The sequence below is a fragment of the Erpetoichthys calabaricus genome, chromosome 17 (genome assembly GCF_900747795.2).
Source record: "Erpetoichthys calabaricus chromosome 17, fErpCal1.3, whole genome shotgun sequence".
NCBI classification, from domain to species: Eukaryota; Metazoa; Chordata; class Cladistia; order Polypteriformes; family Polypteridae; genus Erpetoichthys; species Erpetoichthys calabaricus.
The window spans coordinates 100,601,297-100,620,202 of NC_041410.2; the positions used below are offsets into that span (position 1 = coordinate 100,601,297).

General features: G+C 44.6%; 1 protein-coding gene across 1 annotated transcript in view; it reads left to right on the top strand.

Moving 5' to 3' along the window:
- The window catches only part of LOC114667715 (mucin-3A-like), a 29,463-nt gene extending 13,508 nt beyond the window's left edge, over window positions 1–15,955 (top strand). The window contains exons 7-27 of the mRNA XM_051920297.1: window positions 435–1,025; window positions 1,861–1,925; window positions 2,805–2,959; window positions 3,102–3,211; window positions 3,380–3,441; window positions 4,635–4,771; window positions 6,464–6,588; window positions 6,668–6,726; window positions 6,801–6,946; window positions 7,260–9,442; window positions 9,798–9,862; window positions 11,225–11,373; window positions 11,632–11,735; window positions 11,813–11,874; window positions 11,962–12,101; window positions 13,482–13,612; window positions 13,700–13,758; window positions 13,832–13,977; window positions 14,150–14,253; window positions 14,562–14,651; window positions 14,739–15,955. Coding sequence (XP_051776257.1) covers window positions 435–1,025; window positions 1,861–1,925; window positions 2,805–2,959; window positions 3,102–3,211; window positions 3,380–3,441; window positions 4,635–4,771; window positions 6,464–6,588; window positions 6,668–6,726; window positions 6,801–6,946; window positions 7,260–9,442; window positions 9,798–9,862; window positions 11,225–11,373; window positions 11,632–11,735; window positions 11,813–11,874; window positions 11,962–12,101; window positions 13,482–13,612; window positions 13,700–13,758; window positions 13,832–13,977; window positions 14,150–14,253; window positions 14,562–14,651; window positions 14,739–14,744 — 4,689 coding nt within the window. The 3' untranslated portion in view covers window positions 14,745–15,955. The remainder of the gene's footprint in view (window positions 1–434; window positions 1,026–1,860; window positions 1,926–2,804; window positions 2,960–3,101; window positions 3,212–3,379; window positions 3,442–4,634; window positions 4,772–6,463; window positions 6,589–6,667; window positions 6,727–6,800; window positions 6,947–7,259; window positions 9,443–9,797; window positions 9,863–11,224; window positions 11,374–11,631; window positions 11,736–11,812; window positions 11,875–11,961; window positions 12,102–13,481; window positions 13,613–13,699; window positions 13,759–13,831; window positions 13,978–14,149; window positions 14,254–14,561; window positions 14,652–14,738) is intronic.
- Window positions 15,956–18,906: the final 2,951 nt, after the last annotated feature.

Below are 18,906 nucleotides of genomic sequence, written 5' to 3' on the forward strand. Positions count from 1 at the left end.
AAGAGGTCTCTCCCAGTCCATCCAGTAGCTTATTCAGCCAAGGTGTCCCTCCCAGTCCAACCAGTAGCATATTCCACCAAGAGGTCTCTCCCAGTCCAACCAGTAGCGCATTCCACCAAGAGGTCCCTCCCAGTCCATCCAGTAGCACATTCAGCCTAGAGGTCTCTACTAGTCCAACCAGTAGCATATTCCACCAAGAGGTCTCTCCCAGTCCAACCAGTAGCGCATTCCACCAAGAGGTCCCTCCCAGTCCATCCAGTAGCGCATTCAGCCTAGAGGTCTCTACCAGTCCAACCAGTAGCGCATTCAGCCAAGAGGTCTCTCCCAGTCCATCCAGTAGCGCATTCCACCAAGAGGTCTCTCCCAGTCCATCCAGTAGCTCATTCAGCCAAGAGGTCCCTCCCAGTCCAACCAGTAGCGCATTCCACCAAGAGGTCTCTCCCAGTCCAACCAATAGCTTGTTTCCCAGTATGCCCAGTAGCACACTGCCACCCCATCTATTAAGCAATAGCGCCTCCCCCAGCAGCACATTGCTTCCCAGTACATTAAGCCAAGAAGCTCCTCCCAGTCCAATCAGCAGCTTGTTTCCCAGTATGCCCAGTAGCACACTGCCTCCCCATCTATTAAGCAATAGCGCCTCCCCCACTCCACCCAGCAGCCCACTGCTTCCAGTTTCATTTAGTAATGGCATATCTCCCAGTTCGCCCAGTAACACAGTGTTCCCCACTCCAACAAGCAATGGAACTCCTCCCAGTCCACCCAGCAGCATGTCTCCCAGTCTGGCCAGCAGCACAAATCCCCACAGTGTATTCACTAGCACCAGTTCTCCCAGTTCCAGTGGCCCCACTGACTTGTCATCCTTCAGCACCAGCTCAACAGCTCCACCAACGGTGACAAGCAGCAACAGCACGCTGCCCCTTGTGGCTGCTCCCATCGTATTCAAGATAAATCAGCAATTCAATAGTGAACTTTCCAACAAGTCATCTCCAGTGTTCAAGTTTTTCAGTGATGAGGTCTCGGGTGAGGTAAGTGTTCTCCTCCATTATGTCCTGCTATCTGTGCACCACACACTTTATTGATGTGATTAGTGGATGAACCAAAACCTAAGGGAGAGAGTGAAAATGAAATAAGGAATGGCCTTTAAAGAACAAGGATGCCAGTTCAATTGCTGGCACTGCCTTGTCAGGGAGTCCCACCACCTGGCAGTGCATTCATGTTAAATGTAGGAAAACAACTGTAACAAAAATGTGTTGGCTACAGACAGGCGCTATGTAAAATAAAATGGTTTTCTGAATAAAAGGTGGTGTTCTCCTTCTGTGTGACATTTTGGTGGGCATGACTCTATCTGGCTGCTTGTTGTGCAGTCTGACCCCAATTTACTCCTGCTGTGAGCACAAGGGGTGGCATTCCCCCGGTACCCTGTGTTTGCACTCCACTTCTTGCAGGTCACCAGCTCAGTCATCCCTTAAATTTCTAGGTTGGCCGCCTTCTTAGCCAAGGCTGCACTGGCTCCAAGACTAGGTCCTTCACACCATCCAGATCTTGGGCCAAGGTGTGCTGCCAGCCCAGTGAGTCTGCCTTTGATGGCTAAGGTCTTTCCCTGTGACGAGAACCGTTTGGCTTAATGTGAGGGAGGCCAAGGTAAAGCATATGGCTCAGTAGAAGTGGATGCTGCTCTTGTTGTAAGTGGGTTCAGAATTTGAGAGTTAGTCCTGTTATACAAGATGAGTGGCACAGCTGTTAGCTATGGGGTCAAAGTCGTCTCCGGCCATGGAGAAAGTAAAGACTTCAGAGGTGCACTTTTGTGCCCACACACTGGCACTGCACATCATCCTGCCTTCTTGTTTTTGACTCTTTCAGCTGACCGGTGTTTACAAAAGGCAATTCCCAGAAACCTTTGAGAGAGTGGACATCTTGAGCTTCAGGTAAGCATTCAGGAGTGATGTGAGCACGGAATTGGGGGCATTCGCCAGAGCAGCTGGCAGTTTTGCTAAAGCATGTATGTCTGGTCCAAGTGAGACTGCCCCCCACATTTGTGTTCACCATTACCACAACATGTTTGTAACCGTTCTGTGGCCGTTCTCATTTAGCTGTTTTCTTTGGCATTTTTGGCACCATTGGCACTCCTACTTTGCTCACTGCTTTAGGCTGGCTGTCCAAATATAAGATGGAAAGCACTGAGGAACAGCAACCTTCAGGCTGATTGCTTGGAGACGAGGGCACTGCACAGGTCAAGTGACCACCAAACACTAAGAAGGTGCCGAGCAGTGGCAGTGTTCCAAGTTCTCTTGCACAGCTGGTCAATCCACCTCTTCCCGAGTTTACGTCACATTTTTCATTTAGTGTAAGGCTTGGCTGCTTCCCTCATCCACTCATGGTGTATGTGTCCCCCTGTTAGCATGCCGTGTATGCTGCCATAACAAAAAGAGCAAAAGTGGCCCGATCCCCAAGGCCACCACCAACACACATTTTCCCGGATCCAAAGTTCAGCTCTAAACGCTCAGTCCAGTTTGGTGAAGTTTCAATGTGATATCAGTCGACATGATTAGCTGTAGAGGGGTTCAGATAGTCATGGGAAGAAGTGGAGTTGGTGGTACCAGCAAAGTTTCAGCTTTCTGTCACCAAGTAGCAGAAGATACCCTGAAGAATGCCAGAGTTCTATGTGCTGCAGGCAAACTACCAGGGCCAAGTTCCTCCCTCGTGTACCCAGATGGCCAGCTGCAGTAGGCTTGTGTGTTTGGATGTGTTGCAGGCACTGAAGGCTGGTCATGGACTGAAAGTAAAGTTTCTCTCATTCCTTGCAGCAATGGCTCCATCCTCACGAATGCTAGTGTTATTTTTCAAACAGCAGTCACTGCTGCCCCATCTCCTTCAGACATAGTGAGGACACTGGCAACTGGAGTACAGAGTAATGCCTTGGGCAACCTCAGTGTCATCGCTGACACGATAGTGTCGACCGGTAAGTCTTTCTTCTGTCAGATATGATGAGAACCTTCATGGAAACACGATCAGTGATGGGCCACCCTGCCACTTCTCCTCTTATATTTGTCGGGAACGTTTTTTATATCTTGTCTACAATCGACTGTACTACCTTTCTTTAGGTGTGACACTCAGCTCCCTGCCTCCTCTCGCTGTGCAGATCCAGATGATCGTCCTCACCAGCTTTGGCACCCCAGAATCAGAGAACTTGACCTCCATAATCAATCAAAAGGTATGCTTACTTTATTTGACCAATGTTGTGTGATTTGTTCACTAGTGATTCTGCTAAACTACCATCACCGTGCTCTTTGTGTTCAGATAGCCTTGATTTATGGAGACATGTGGTCATCCACAACTCATCCCGCTCGCTCTCTCTCTCTCTCTCTCGGCTTGTTTCTAGCTAATGGACATCCTATCATTGGCCTACAATGGGACCATCGTCAACAGCAGTGTCAGCAGCAGGTAAGTGGCACTAAAATGTTGTAAGTTGCTTACACCTTTCACCTGTCTAGGCTGCCAAGTAGCTTGGCTACTCCCGAATTCCACCATATCTTTGGGACCCTCCAGCACACTTGTAGATGGACACTTTGGCAGGAAGTTGTGTAGTTTACTCCACACAGAAGTACATTTCTTTTGTACCTGTTACTTTGCTCACCCATGTTGTGTATCAATGGGCAAAAAAAATTGTTAATCTCATGTTTTTATGCGCAACTGAAATAAGTAAGTTCTCAACACAATAGGTGATCAAACAGCAAACACTCCAAATGCGCAAGGAAAATAAATTTCAATTGACCCGTGTTGTATAATCCTGTCAGATAGCCAGTCGTACGGCTCATGATGTCCCAGACACAAGTATTTTGGCTAAAATACAGTTAAACAAACATCTGGGGAATCCTTTTGTAAAGAGCTGGGGGTGCATGCTCAAAGCCGAGTGATCTTTTGAACTGAAGACCCACCTCCCTGGCCATTCATTGGTCAGGAGTGCTGGCAAAGTCACAGCTCATTAATTGGCCACTACGGTGCTTCACATCATCAGAACATTGTGGAGTGTGGTCTGACAGAGGACTTGAATTAGATTTGAAAAGTTAAAGAAAAGCGAGTGAAAACACACAATCAGGTGGAAGGCAGGCCCTGGATTTGTGCAGATCCCAGGTGCGTCAGCAAGCAGAAGGTCAAATCAACAGTGCAGTTTCAAAAAAGCCAAAAATACAATGTCACGGCCTAACAAGCACCGACGGTGGGAAGAGGCAGGTGTTCATTTCAAAGACTCGTCCTGTGTAAGCACGCTCCCTGCCTTTCAGAAGAGAATTTTCCAGAAATGGTTTATTTTAGCAAAAATACACGTGTTTGGGATGTTGTAGCAAACAACTGTATACCTGACTTAAGGGTGACGCAATACGTGGAAGTGGACTTTTCATGGACGTTTTGATGCTGTTTGTTTTTTGAGCAGTACTGGCACGCATTGAACTCTGCTGTGTCGGGAACGTTGTTATCTCGATGTCCATAAAAACATGAGATCAAAAATTTTACAGAGAGATGTGGGGAAATGGTGATTTTAAGTTGGAGTACACGTTAATGCGATTTTGTAAGCTGATGGCAAGATCAATACTTAAGAGTGTGGACTGAGCAGGTGTCCTTGTGCTTTGCTGAAACAGCAACAGTACTGGATGGACACAGATGACAGCAAACTATGAGCTGAACACACCCAACATTCAGCCGGAGTCCGTGGTGCTGCAGCAGATTCGCTCAAACATCTTGGTGAACTACGACCAGACGTCCCTGGCAGTGAATGGTGAGTATATGGACCACCAGATTTAAAGCCTGTAGTTTGAAATGGTCACCTGTCTGCCTCGGCCAGTCCTACTGCCACAAGTCAATTTCAACAATGAAAGCAGACACATTAATACTGTCAAGTATACAGAGGATAGGCAAATTCTCACTTGATCGTCCAACACAACATGTCGCCTCTCTCAAGATCCAATAGGCACTATAGAATAGGTGAACGTGGCACCCTATAAATTAGATAGATGAGCAATAAACAAGGAAAGGTACAACACATTAAATACTCTTATACAGAGAGATAATAAGAAAGCAGCATTGTCATGTGTACAGAGTACATAAAGAGTGTATCTTGAACATATGAATAAAATCGTGTCACCATTCTCCAGTACCATAATATCAAGAGTGCATTAAAGACACAACTCCATTTTATTTTAATAGAAAATACAAGTCACCATTGTGAATACTCATGTCAGCTTATCTTAAATGGTGCCTTTCACGCTTACCATTCTCTCTCACATGGGCTACCACTCATTTTTTTCTATTTCATCTATAGATTGTATATAGCAGTAGTACTGCCATGAAAACTGCTTTGCTGCTCCTCACAAACCAAAGTGACAAAAAGAGTCACCACAGTTGTCTCCAGTGACCAAGTCAGTCTCGTCAGTATGTGACCTGGGAAGCCAAGACATTGCAGTAACAAGAGCACTGACCATTATTCGTAATGGATTCATTTGTTATCAGGAAGTGGGGTAAAGTAATTATTACCAGAGGACCTCTGCAAGGGCGGCACGGCTGGCGCAGTGGTAGCACTGCCACCTCGCAGTTAGGAGACTCGGGTTTGCTTCCCAGGTCCTCCATGCGTGGAGTTTGCATGTTCTCCCCGTGTTTGCGTGGGTTTCCTCCCACAGTCCAAAGGCATGCAGGTGAGGTGCATTAGCGATTCTAAATTGTTCCTAGTATGTGCTTGGTGTGTGTGCGTGTGTGCACCATATGGTGGGCTGGCACCCTGCCCGGGGTTTATTTCCTGCCTTGCGCTCTGTGTTGGCTGGGATTGGCTCCAGCAGACCCCCCGTGACCCTGCAGTTAGGATATAGCGGGTTGGATAATGGATGGATGGACCTCTGCAGTTTTAGTCCCATCTGAGTTGCTCATGTCAGTAACTTTTTACAGATTGTGCGTTCACATTTCTGTAAAGATTACGGACACTTTTACTGTCTATAAACCGTTCATACAAATAAGCACAGGTTCAACTTGTCCCATGCAGATCAACATGTCAGTAAAATTCCAGCATTTGAGTGATTTGAAGGCGACTAAAATTACAGAGGTACTCTGGAAAAAAAAAAAAAGTGTCCTTCCTCCTGTTGTAAAGCTCATCCCATCCAAATAGGGCTTAAGGCTCATCATTCCTTCAATGAACTGGAATAAGCAGACAAAGTAGGAGTTGCTGTTTCTTTGTGTCCACTTTTGAAAACAGCTATCCATTACCCTAGAGGTGAAATGCAGATGGCCTGAAGTAAAGCAACTCCAAGCTTGGTCCACCTATCAGTGACTCAGTAACAGAAATTCAAAGACAGTACCGCCACTTCCATCCGAATCGATGACACAGTCAAACGACTCCATTCTGTCCAGGGAAGTCCACACAGCACCACATGAAGGGCTACATGCAGCAAGTGACTGGTCTTCTGTTGATTGTCATCCCTAGGAGTCAACACAATGTTCAGTAGCTTCTCCTACTCCCTGCGAATTACAAGCCTCAACTTCACAAACGACCTTACCAACAAAGGGTCCATGCAGTTTGCTGCAAGCTCCTTGAACATTTCCAGCGCTGTAAGTATTGCAGAGTCGTATGGGACACCTGGGCATTGCACTGCATCTCCGACTGACATCTGGTGTCTTCATTCCACAGCTGGCCTCACTCTTCCACTCCAAGAGTAATCTCGTGCAGGTTTTCATCAACAACTTTACGTAAGTGTCTGTCACACTCAATTGGCTTGCTGTCATTCTTTCTGGTTAAACACCACACTTTCTTCTCTTCACAGCCAAGGCTCGGTAGTTGCCAATACACAGCTTATCTTCACGCAGAACTCCATTTCTGATGCACAGGTGCAACAGGTCATCTTGAATGGAGCAAGCAATTTGACTGCAGTTGGCATCGTCATTGATCCGGCCTCATTCAGCACCTCTAGTAAGTTCAACTTTCCTGTCATATTCTTCCTTGCAAATCTCCCACCAACTAGTGACAGAAACAGGCAAGGAATTCGACAGCAGATGACAGACACAAACAGCATGGCATGCGGTGGTCAGGGCAAGTGTGGAAAAGAGAGAGTGTGCTTCATTCTTAGCAAAAGGCCAATAAAAATAAAGGGGTACATACAGACAAGTCCAAAGTACGGCTGGTCATGTTGAACAGTCAGGGTGGCACAACACGGAGAGTCAAAATGAAAACCTCCTCACCGCATTGACTCTGTTTGTTTGCTTTGTCTGTTTTGCTCATACAGGTACAACAACTACAAGCACCAGCACAGCCTCGTCCAACAGCACCAGCTCTGCACCTCAGGCTACACAAGCCAATGGAACTCAACCAGCAGCAGCTACACCAACCAGTATGGCACCTGCTAATGGGACTACACAAACCAACACAACCACCATAACTGCAGCTCCAAATAACGTAACTTCAACAAGCATCCAGAACAACAGCACAGCCTTACCAACTGCACAAACCGTTGCAGCATCTGTGACGACCGTCAACAACACAAACTCCACAACTGCACATACCGTTGCAGCATCTGTGACGACCCTCAACAACACAAACTCCACAACTGCACAAACCGTTGCAGCATCTGTGACGACCCTCAACAACACAAACTCCACAACTGCACATACCGTTGCAGCATCTGTGACGACCGTCAACAACACAAACTCCACAACTGCACATACCGTTGCAGCATCTGTGACGACCGTCAACAACACAAACTCCACAACTGCACAAACCGTTGCAGCATCTGTGACGACTGTCAACAACACAAACTCCACAACTGCACAAACCGTTGCAGCATCTGTGACGACCCTCAACAACACAAACTCCACAACTGCACATACCGTTGCAGCATCTGTGACGACCGTCAACAACACAAACTCCACAACTGCACATACCGTTGCAGCATCTGTGACGACCGTCAACAACACAAACTCCACAACTGCACAAACCGTTGCAGCATCTGTGACGACCGTCAACAACACAAACTCCACAACTGCACAAACCGTTGCAGCATCTGTGACGACCCTCAACAACACAAACTCCACAACTGCACATACCGTTGCAGCATCTGTGACGACTGTCAACAACACAAACTCCACAACTGCACAAACCGTTGCAGCATCTGTGACGACCCTCAACAACACAAACTCCACAACTGCACATACCGTTGCAGCATCTGTGACGACCGTCAACAACACAAACTCCACAACTGCACAAACCGTTGCAGCATCTGTGACGACCGTCAACAACACAAACTCCACAACTGCACATACCGTTGCAGCATCTGTGACGACCGTCAACAACACAAACTCCACAACTGCACAAACCGTTGCAGCATCTGTGACGACTGTCAACAACACAAACTCCACAACTGCACAAACCGTTGCAGCATCTGTGACGACCCTCAACAACACAAACTCCACAACTGCACAAACCATTGCAGCATCTGTGACGACCCTCAACAACACAAACTCCACAACTGCACAAACCGTTGCAGCATCTGTGACGACCCTCAACAACACAAACTCCACAACTGCACATACCGTTGCAGCATCTGTGACGACCCTCAACAACACAAACTCCACAACTGCACAAACCGTTGCAGCATCTGTGACGACCCTCAACAACACAAACTCCACAACTGCACAAACCTTTGCAGCATCTGTGACGACCGTCAACAACACAAACTCCACAACTGCACAAACCGTTGCAGCATCTGTGACGACCGTCAACAACACAAACTCCACAACTGCACAAACCTTTGCAGCATCTGTGACGACCGTCAACAACACAAACTCCACAACTGCACAAACCGTTGCAGCATCTGTGACGACCGTCAACAACACAAACTCCACAACTGCACAAACCGTTGCAGCATCTGTGACGACCGTCAACAACACAAACTCCACAACTGCACAAACCGTTGCAGCATCTGTGACGACCGTCAACAACACAAACTCCACAACTGCACAAACCGTTGCAGCATCTGTGACGACCCTCAACAACACAAACTCCACAACTGCACAAACCGTTGCAGCATCTGTGACGACCGTCAACAACACAAACTCCACAACTGCACAAACCGTTGCAGCATCTGTGACGACCGTCAACAACACAAACTCCACAGCTGCACAAACCGTTGCAGCATCTGTGACGACCGTCAACAACACAAACTCCACAGCTGCACAAACCGTTACAACATCTGTGACGACCCTCAACAACACAAACTCCACAACTGCACAAACCGTTGCAGCATCTGTGACGGCCGCCAACAGCACAAACTCGCCAACCACCAGCACACCAAGCAGCAGTGCCAACTCAACTGTGAGTCTTCAGTTCACCGTTATGGACACTTTCACACCTGACCTTAACAATGCGACTTCAGAAGCATACAAGAACTTCACTGGTCGGATCATCCATGGAGTGAGTGCCTACTTTTATACTCCAGTTGGATAGCTTTGGGCTCGCCACTCAGAGCCATGTCTTGCCTTTGTGTTGCACTGTTTCTGTCTATTAATGTAGACAACAGTTGTACAGTTAAGTTCTGTACCTGGGGAGGTGCAATTAGCCATGTGGTTCAAGGATTGCTTCTCTACAATATGTGCGGCTGTGGCCTCCTGCCACGCAAGATGCCTACAGGCAATTGGGCCCCAGTCCAGTGAGCTTGCCTGTGCTTTCTGGCTGAATGGTCGGGTCTCGTCTGATTTGCGTGTTTCTTTAGAGCCGATATTTCATGTTCTGCAGTGCATCACTAATTTTCAGCTTTTATGTTTTTTAGCTTGATGAGACCTTCAAATTCCAGTTCAAGGAGAAGTTTAACAGGACTGAAATCAAGCGACTCAGGTAAGAATGAAGGTATTGTGTCCCAGTCTCAGTCTTTGGGTGTATCACATAAATAACTCGCTCTCAGACCCTGCAGCACCTCATGATTGAAATGCAGTTTGAGATTCAAGTGGACTGAACAGCAGAGAAGACTGCATCTCAGATTGCAAAGTTTCTAAAAAGCCACCTGTGATGGCAATGTCATCAGAAGAGAGGGGATGAAGTGACAAGGACCTGCCACTTGTCATCTCTCCCCTCTGTTTGCACCATCACTTATTTCATAAGAAAGTCAAACATGGCAAGCAGATGGACAGTGCTGCCTATGCCCTGCCCAGAACAGTGTTCATGCAAGACGGGACACTTGTGTCTTAGTGTGCACTATTTCCCAGTTTCATCTTGACCCTGTTAGACAATTAAATGGCTCCCCCTTTTATATGATACCTACATACACACTGCTACTTTGAATGAGAGGTGGGCAAGGACATGGTATAGGGATCTAGCGACTGTGCACCTTTGGATATTTTGTGCCAGTCGTCGTCTTTATCAAACTTTGCTTCAGCCCTCACTCTACATGCCACTTAACATATTACAATTCCACATTAATAAAAGGATACGTGTCTTTGTGTCCATCCAGTTGCTATGTCTCTGTCATTCCAACAGATGGCACATCACAAATATTTGTAGTAATCCATCCATCCATCCATTTTCTAACACGCTGAATCCGAACACAGGGTCACGGGGGTCTGCTGGAGCCAATCCCAGCCAACACAGGGCACAAGGCAGGAAACAATCCTGGGCAGGGTGCCAACCCACCGCAGTATTTGTAGTAATGCATTTTACTACTACAAATGTTTGTGATGTACCATCCATTCGAATGACAAATGCAATGCATATTATTCTTACAAGCATAACAATTTACATTCCAATAGATGATTCACTGCAAACGTTACTGCTGAAGTCTACGATCATTACTTAGATTTCACACTACCTTGGGTGGGTGGCACAGCCGGTCAATTCCACTAAAAGAACAAGAGTTTCAGGGCAGGTGAATCACCACTTACACCTGTGACACACACATCACTCCTCAAGAGCACATGAATCAGTGAATGTGCTGCCTGCCCCCCAAAAAAACACATGGTGCCTATCAAGCTAGAATTTTCTTTCTGAAAGACAAGAGTCAATGATGGAGATCCCACGAGGACAGTCAAAGATGAATAATGAGTCAGCAATGGCAAAGTGTGCCTCAATTGGGCTGGTACTAAGATAAAAAAAATGGAATAGTAGGGATGAGTAAATGAAAGGCAAGTACGCTGAAAGCACTCAAGGAAGAGAAGCCTTTGCACACACAAACTCCAGCAGTCAACTGTTTGTGTCTTTCTTCAGCCCGGGTTCCGTCAAAGTTGAGGCCAACTGCATCTTCAATGCCAATACCAACGTCACCAGTACTGAAGTGGTTCGAAGTGTCGTACAGGGAATAAACAGTGGTGCACTGAGCAGCCTCAACATCAATGAGAACACCATTTCTTCCAACAGTGAGTAAAGTAATGCTGCCTCTGCTCCTGAATGGGTTCTGGTCCAGCAGCATCCAGGCCAGTTTTTATTGTTTTTAAAATGCCACAAGTGCCCAGTCCCTTCAACTGTTGTGTGACTCTGATAATCAGTGGCAAATCAAGCCAAGATCAATCTCCGGAGAAGTGAGCTGTGGATGTTTTCTTAACATAACGTGATTCAGTCCTGTGAGCTCAACACCCAATAAACGAGCCCTCGGGTTCTTTTGTGTCTCACTGCAGATGTAACTGTGCAGAGTCTGGGGCCCATCACTGTGCACATCGAGCTCATCATCTTCATTGGCTTTTCAAGTGCGCCTCAGCTCAACAGCATCTTGGACAACTGGGTAAGAACAGTGAAAGCACTTCCATCTTGCCATGTCCCATGTGGCTTCTAACCAGCAGCTTGCTTTCTTCCTTTCAGCTGCAGCCATTCCTGATGGCGATATATAATGCAAGTAGTGTGAGCGGCAACTACACCTACAGGCGAGTATCACTGCCGAGTGCCAAGGTGGCTATGGGCTGCCTACCACACTTCTCTTCTAACCACTTGCCTTCTCCTTTACCCAACAGTGACAGCAACGGCTGGACCAAAGTTGTGTCAGACAAGCTGGTGAACACAACGGCCCTGCTCCCAGACGACACGGTCTTTCAGGGTCTTCTAGCCAGCAAAAGTCCTGTGCTTTATCAAATTTCTTCTGTGAAGATTAACAGTAAGCATGCATTTATTTACCCCTGGCACACCCAACACACCTGATTTGGGGGCCATACCCCAGGTTTTTTAGGCCAGTGAACCCAAGTATTGGACCAGCCAGTGTATAACTAACCGCACAACAAATTCATCCACATGAAGTTCGCTCAGTTAATTTCATTCAGTGTCAATGAGGCCATCTCATCTGTCACGCCGCACTTGCACATGCACCGAATTCTTTTCTGTTATCCTAAGCCAGAGTCAAGCAACTGAAAGAGTGGCTACCACACAAGCTCACTCTGTATTATGCAAAAACTTAAACAAGTTAACAGCCTGACATTCCAATCAAGTAGCCGACTAAACGGCTGCTCTAAAACCTCACATGCCAGGGAACACAAACCCCGACTCTCCTCCACATGAGCAGTGCTGGACATCTTGCTCACATCCCCAGATTTCTCTTCTGTGTATGCTGGTGCATCTTCACCTACATCTTCCTCATATACTTAACTTCTGGCCATGTTTCTTATCTGCTGTTGATTGCAGATGTCACCTCGGCTCACTTAACAATTTCAGCAGGTTCTTCCATTTGCTTCTCGTTTGCTTTTTCTTTTACTTCAGGCTGATGGCTCAGCTACCACACCTTGCTTAGTGCAGTTTTCTCTCTCTGATCTGCCCATATCCAAGTCAAATTGTCACTCAAAGCCTTTGTTCTGTCAGGCAAGGCCAAGGTCTATAGAAAGGTAATCTCTTCTTTGAGATGGAGTTCTGGGCAAAGCTGTCAGAGAGGACATCTAGGAGGAGGCAGATGTGCTTCTTTGAACTTCAAGTGTCATATGGTGTGGCAAAAGGCTACATTCACATGGCAGCTCAATTCTGATTTTTTTTTCCAGTGTTGCGTGCCAGTGCTATGATCTTACTTTAGATTTAGTCTGGATTTAGACCACTTTGGTGTGAGGTTATAAGGCCGATACAGGCACATGTAACTTGAATGTGACCTGTGCTGCTACACTTGAATCAGAATTTTCTGGAAACTTAAAGACTTCCCAAATAATTGTATGTCACTGTTAATGTGACCTTTGTCATATCTCTGTGCTGAAAATCCAGATGGAGTTTAGTGCTGACTAAGCAAGCAAACAGAAAATGAGAGAGGTGGACCCAATTGCTGCATGTTTTCTGATGGACATGGCACACATTTGTCCCCCAAAAGAGTCTTACAGAAACACATGATCCTATGATTAAGTCATTTGAACAGTCAGAAAAGAAAGACAATGATATGTGCCAAAAATCTTCTAAGTCCCTTTTAACTAAGATGTGAAAATAGCCAAAGGGGGCCTATTCTTCATCTCATGTACACAGTCTGCTCCGGCTGCCTCTATTGACTTTTGTTCCCTTAACTCTGCAGATTTCATTGCACAAAGCCTGTACCAGACATTCCAACAAAGCTTTAGAATAACTAACAAGAATTTTGACTCCACGCTTAGCAACAAGAGCTCTACTCAATTCATGAGCTTCAGCCAAGAGGTGGTAACTACAGTGAGTACTGTTCACATGGAGTCTGTGCATTTCTGTCCTTCATAGTAGGACTGCACATCTTAAAGCTCTGCGACTTTGTCCCCACAGGTGTCCATGCTGTTTTCAGACCAGAATGGATTTCAGCAGTTGTTCATCAACACCTTCACGTGGGTATTAGCTGCTTTGTCAAATTGTGTCAGCACTGCCTCTGCTGTGTAACACTCTTGTTGGTCTCCACAGGTCAGGCTCCGTCGTGGCCAACAGCAGCTTTGTATACAACAACAACATGGGTTCAAGCTCACAGATACAGCAGACTCTTGCAAATGGAATCAGCACACTCTCCTTATCGGGACTTGACATCGATCCTGTATCACTTTTTCCTGGTGGTAAGTTGTATCTCTGTCTTGTTGGTAATATGGCAGTGTAACTTTGTGTCTCCAAGTGACGTGTAGTGGGCTGGTTTTGTACATTTGGTTTCCAAGTTCTCCTCACCTACTGGCTTTTTGTCCCATCAAGACAGCAGTGCTATTGGCTCACATTTCATTTGTTTTTTTCTAGTGACTCTTCCACCATCCACTCCAAGGCCATTCCCAGGATTTGCTGTGGCCATCATCGTGCTTTGTGGCTTGGCCATCCTGTGCTTCCCGCTAATCATTATTGCTGTAAGTGCTTAGAAATTCATGCAGAACAGAGATCATCATTTTAGGCTGAGTCAAGGATGAGTCACTTTACTGTCTTTTGGTGTGGCACCCAGAAAATTGCAGCAATGGAATTTACAGAAGGGAAGATGTTTATTTTTTGTAACATTTTGACCTTAAGGAAATCTTTACTAGCACGTTATGATGAACAAAGTCATATATCAGTTTTTGATGATCACTATAGTCCCGTGCATTACAGTCCTAAACAAAATGCTTTTCTGTTTCTCATTCCATATAAATCTTCCCCATATTCATTTTTCATCTTGTTTCAGCTTGTGAAGACCGGCGCATGTAGGAAACTGTCCCGTGCTTTCGCTCTCAAAACACCCAGCAGTACGGACCTGAAGATTCCTCTTTGGGATGTAAGTTTGTCCTCTGGCTTTGAGAATTGGAGATTCCATAAGACTCTGTATATGTAACTACCTTTTGTTCTTCTCTATTCTTTGCAGGATTAGGAAAGGTCCACTGAAGATAGGAGTTCTTCAAAAATACTTAGATGTTTACTTTGTCCTAAACTTGCACAAAAGAAGACGAGTTCTAATATATATTTGGATTTTTATTATTTGTACTGCCGCAGATTTTGAATCCTTTCCCTCATTCTCAAATGTCTCTTCAGTGATCCAGCTGAAAGTCTGATTTCACACACCAAATAAATAAAGCTAAGAATCAATCACAGAACACTGGAATTCGCATACTTGCAAACTGTGGACGCTATCCCCTATTGTATACTTCCAAGTGTTTCCTTCAAGATGTTTTAATAAATGACCCAGCAGCAGGCACATTTGGCTGCATGTCAGTCTTACCAGAAGGAGCTTTGCTAAGCCAGTAGCCCTGCAACTCACTGAGTGGTTGGTTATCAAGCCCCAGGTCACATGTAAAGGATGAAGAAAATCTCAGCTGAGGGTCAATCTGCTGCTCATCACAGCAGGGTGTCACTTCTCTAAGGTCCACATGAAACAGAAGCAAGCTCAGATTCTACATGCTACACTATGCATGTTACACCATGATTTACAGAAACACCAAAGGTTTCATTTCGCAATACAGAAAATAAGCAGGATTTACAACAATGTCTGTTTATGCCTTTGGTCAGCTCATTTTCCCAGCTTTGTTGCACTTGTCATTTATACACTGTCAATCATTTTGAGAGACTTTGTCTCTCTGGATTCCTCGGTCAGACAAGAGTGTTAAATTACAGCACTGCGCATTAGACTAAACGTACAGTTCATTTCTTTCAGATAGGGAAAAGACACCAGGGAGCCAGGTCCCTGAAAGGACATGCAAGACTGGTGTCAAATCAATGAAGGATGGGGAGCACTGATGACTCGCCCAGTCTGCTAGTGGGTCAGGAATGGTGAGAATTTCAAGATACTACAAGAGAAGTAGCCAAATCGTACCTCTCAATCTTGATGGATGATGAACCACTGAGGACTCGCAGACAGGAGACGGTGACTGTGCTTAACAAACATAAAGTATACCTCTGCACCTGTGTGTGTGTGCAATAAGTTGATAGTGCTCTGCTGTTTTTCTGACTTGTATTTATTTGTTTCATACACTAAGTGCTTGAGGATCGCTAAAAGTGTTATTTAGTTCTGATGTTATTTGCTAACGTAAAAGCTCTGTATTTTAATAAATATATATGATGCTCATATTGTGCATTTGAGATTTATCACACTTGCTCAATGTTTCATTTTATCACCATGTAATTTCCTGTCAAGTGTCCATTTTTCCAATCCTTTACCATTTTATCTAAGTTGCAAACTGTTCATAGAAGCTTTAGCTTTGACTGAGTTCTTTAAAGAGCAGTTGAGTTGACACAGTAGTCAGTGATGGAGGGGACTGGGGTCAAATTAGGGGTCATATTTGTCTCTGTCTTACCAAGGTGTATGTCAGATTTTCTCTCCCACATCCAGTAAACCTGCAGAACGACTCCAACTGTATGTGTGCAAGATATCTGTGATAAGCTTACATCCGTTCTACTTCTGGTAAAAGACTCTGTGAAACTGAATTTGACAAAGGAGATGAAGAAAATAAACCAAAGAAAACTGTATTCATTTTGAATATTTTAAAGTAGGGAAACCTTGCCTTTCTGAGACAGAATTCCTCCAATGTCACCATAAAAAGTGGTATAACCTGAAAGAAGACTTGGAACCACAAGGCAGGAATGGCAAAGTATTATTTTTGCAACATGACAGAAAAAAACGATCTGTCTTGCCAAGATGGCTTCTCTTTCTAAATGGCTTATGAAATAGTAGAACACTTTCCATATGTATTTAGGGAGTACTGAAGTAACTGATTATGAGGGGAGAGCTGCTCAGTAGACATTTGAGTGGTGGATTGTTATTCACAGAAAGTGCAGCTCAAAACTGATGCTGGGCCCAGTCACCACTTTCACTAGGTTCCTCAAGTCGGACATTTTTCATAACCGTGGAAACCATAACAAGGTTATCAATATGCTTCTTTTAGGAAGAAAGAACAGCACAACCAACCTTGTCAACATTAAAACCAGTTCATACAAAACATTAAAAGAATAATACTGGTGAAAAAAAAACTCGGGTGCAAGGAGCAGAGCACGTAACTCATCCAGACCAGACTGGCAGAAATAGGTGGGTCATGCTCACAAGGCAAAGGGTGCATGCTATATCCATGGACAATGGGATTCATCTGAAAAGCTTTGTTTTATTAGGCCTTATTTTAGAAGTGTGGTATAGACCCATATTTAATAATGTTAAAAAGGCAAGTTTGCAGGGGGGTATTATAATCATTGGGGACTTTCTGATCTAACTTTACAAAAGTGGAGTACAAGAATAGGAGTTTATAGACATAATCACTGACTTTTTTTATTGAGACACCAGTGTTGGGGGAAGCCATCTAGATTTATTATTTTGTAATTATCAGGATAGAATAGAGGGTTTAGAGAGGATTGAACTACTAGGGTCAAGATGACCATAATAGAATACAATTCTCATTATTTTGGAAGAGGGCAGATGCAAAGACCAAAACTGTTAAATTTGCCTTACCAAAGATAAACTTTGGACAGATGAACCAAGGCCTAAAAGGGATAAACTGAGATAAGGTTTTGAGTGTAGGGGCAGTCAAAGAGCAGTGGAACGGGTTTAAAAGGTTTAAAACGTAACGCAGGGTAGGTACAAACCTAAAAATTGGAATTAGTACTGGGTAAGTAAGGATATTTGGAAAAAAAAGCTGCAAAGGGAAAAAACTGTTTTTGTAAGACTAATAACAGTAACCCTAATTGTAGGGAATGAGGGCAACCATTAAGAAGGATATTAGACAAGCTAAAAGGCACTTAGAGAGGAACATAGCAGATGAGGCAAAAGATGATCCAAAGAGATTCTTTCATTACCGTAATTTAGTAAATAGCAGTCAATGAAGAGGTGAAATGCATCAGGAATAATTCATGAGAAATAAAACAGACATACAGTGAAATAGCAGATGCTCTAAACTTACACTTTTCTGAAGCCTTCAGTCGTACTTCCTTAACAGTCCCTGTTACTGCTAGGAGGTTATCCACTTTCTCCCATATGATTTGGCAATTGAAGAGGGAGAAGTGCTGCTCAGATTAAACAAGCTGAAATCAAACAAATCACCAAGACCAGATCATTTTCATCCTTGAGTGCTTAAGAAGGTTAGCGAGTACAGATATAATCCCTTGACGCATATTTGTAGGAAGTCACTTCATACTGGGAAAATTTCAAAGGACTGGAAAATGGCAAATATTAACCCGTTTTATAAGTAGAGTGACTAGGCAGATGCAAGCAACTATGGGCCAGTATCCTTAACATGCATCACTGGCATATTAATAAAAGGAATCATTAAGGATATGACTGAGCAACACATGGCAGGAAAAGGAGTTCAACTTAACAGTCAGGAAGGATTCAGATGAGGGAAGTCATGTTTTATTAACATGCAGCAATTCTATGAGGAAGCTTCAAAAAAGATATGATCAGAGTGGTGCATATGATATCATTTATCTCGATTTACAGAAAACATTTCATAAAGGTCCCACATGACAGGTTGGGCATTAAACTGAAAGAGGAGGGAGCACAGGCAGTAGTGTGTAGTGGAAGCAAAACTGGATAAAACACAAGAAGCAGAACGTGATGATATGAGGAACCTTATAAGAATTGGGTAATACTAAAATTGGAGTCCCATAAAGGTAAGTGCCAGGGCTGCTAGTATTTTTAATATTTATATTATATATATATATATATATATATATATATATATATATATATATATATATATATATATATATATATTGTAGCAGATAGAGGCGTGGTCCACCTCTTCAACCCTCAGGTACCACTCTGAGCACCAGGTGAAAGTATAATAACTATTATTTTTATTATTAAACAGTGCACAAAGCACCCTCCACTCCACACTCATAAATCACAAATAATTCTCCAAACAATACTCTTTCCTCCTCTTCCAGACACTTCGCCCTCCTACCTCCCAGCTCAGCTCAGTGTCTGGGCTTTCCCACAGTCCTTTTATATCCCCTGACCCGGAAGTGGTTCCTGTCCAAACCCACAAGTCCTTATTCCTTCCGGGTCAGGGTAAACAGTCCTTTTCTTCAGCCCGGGAGCACGTCGTTCCTTC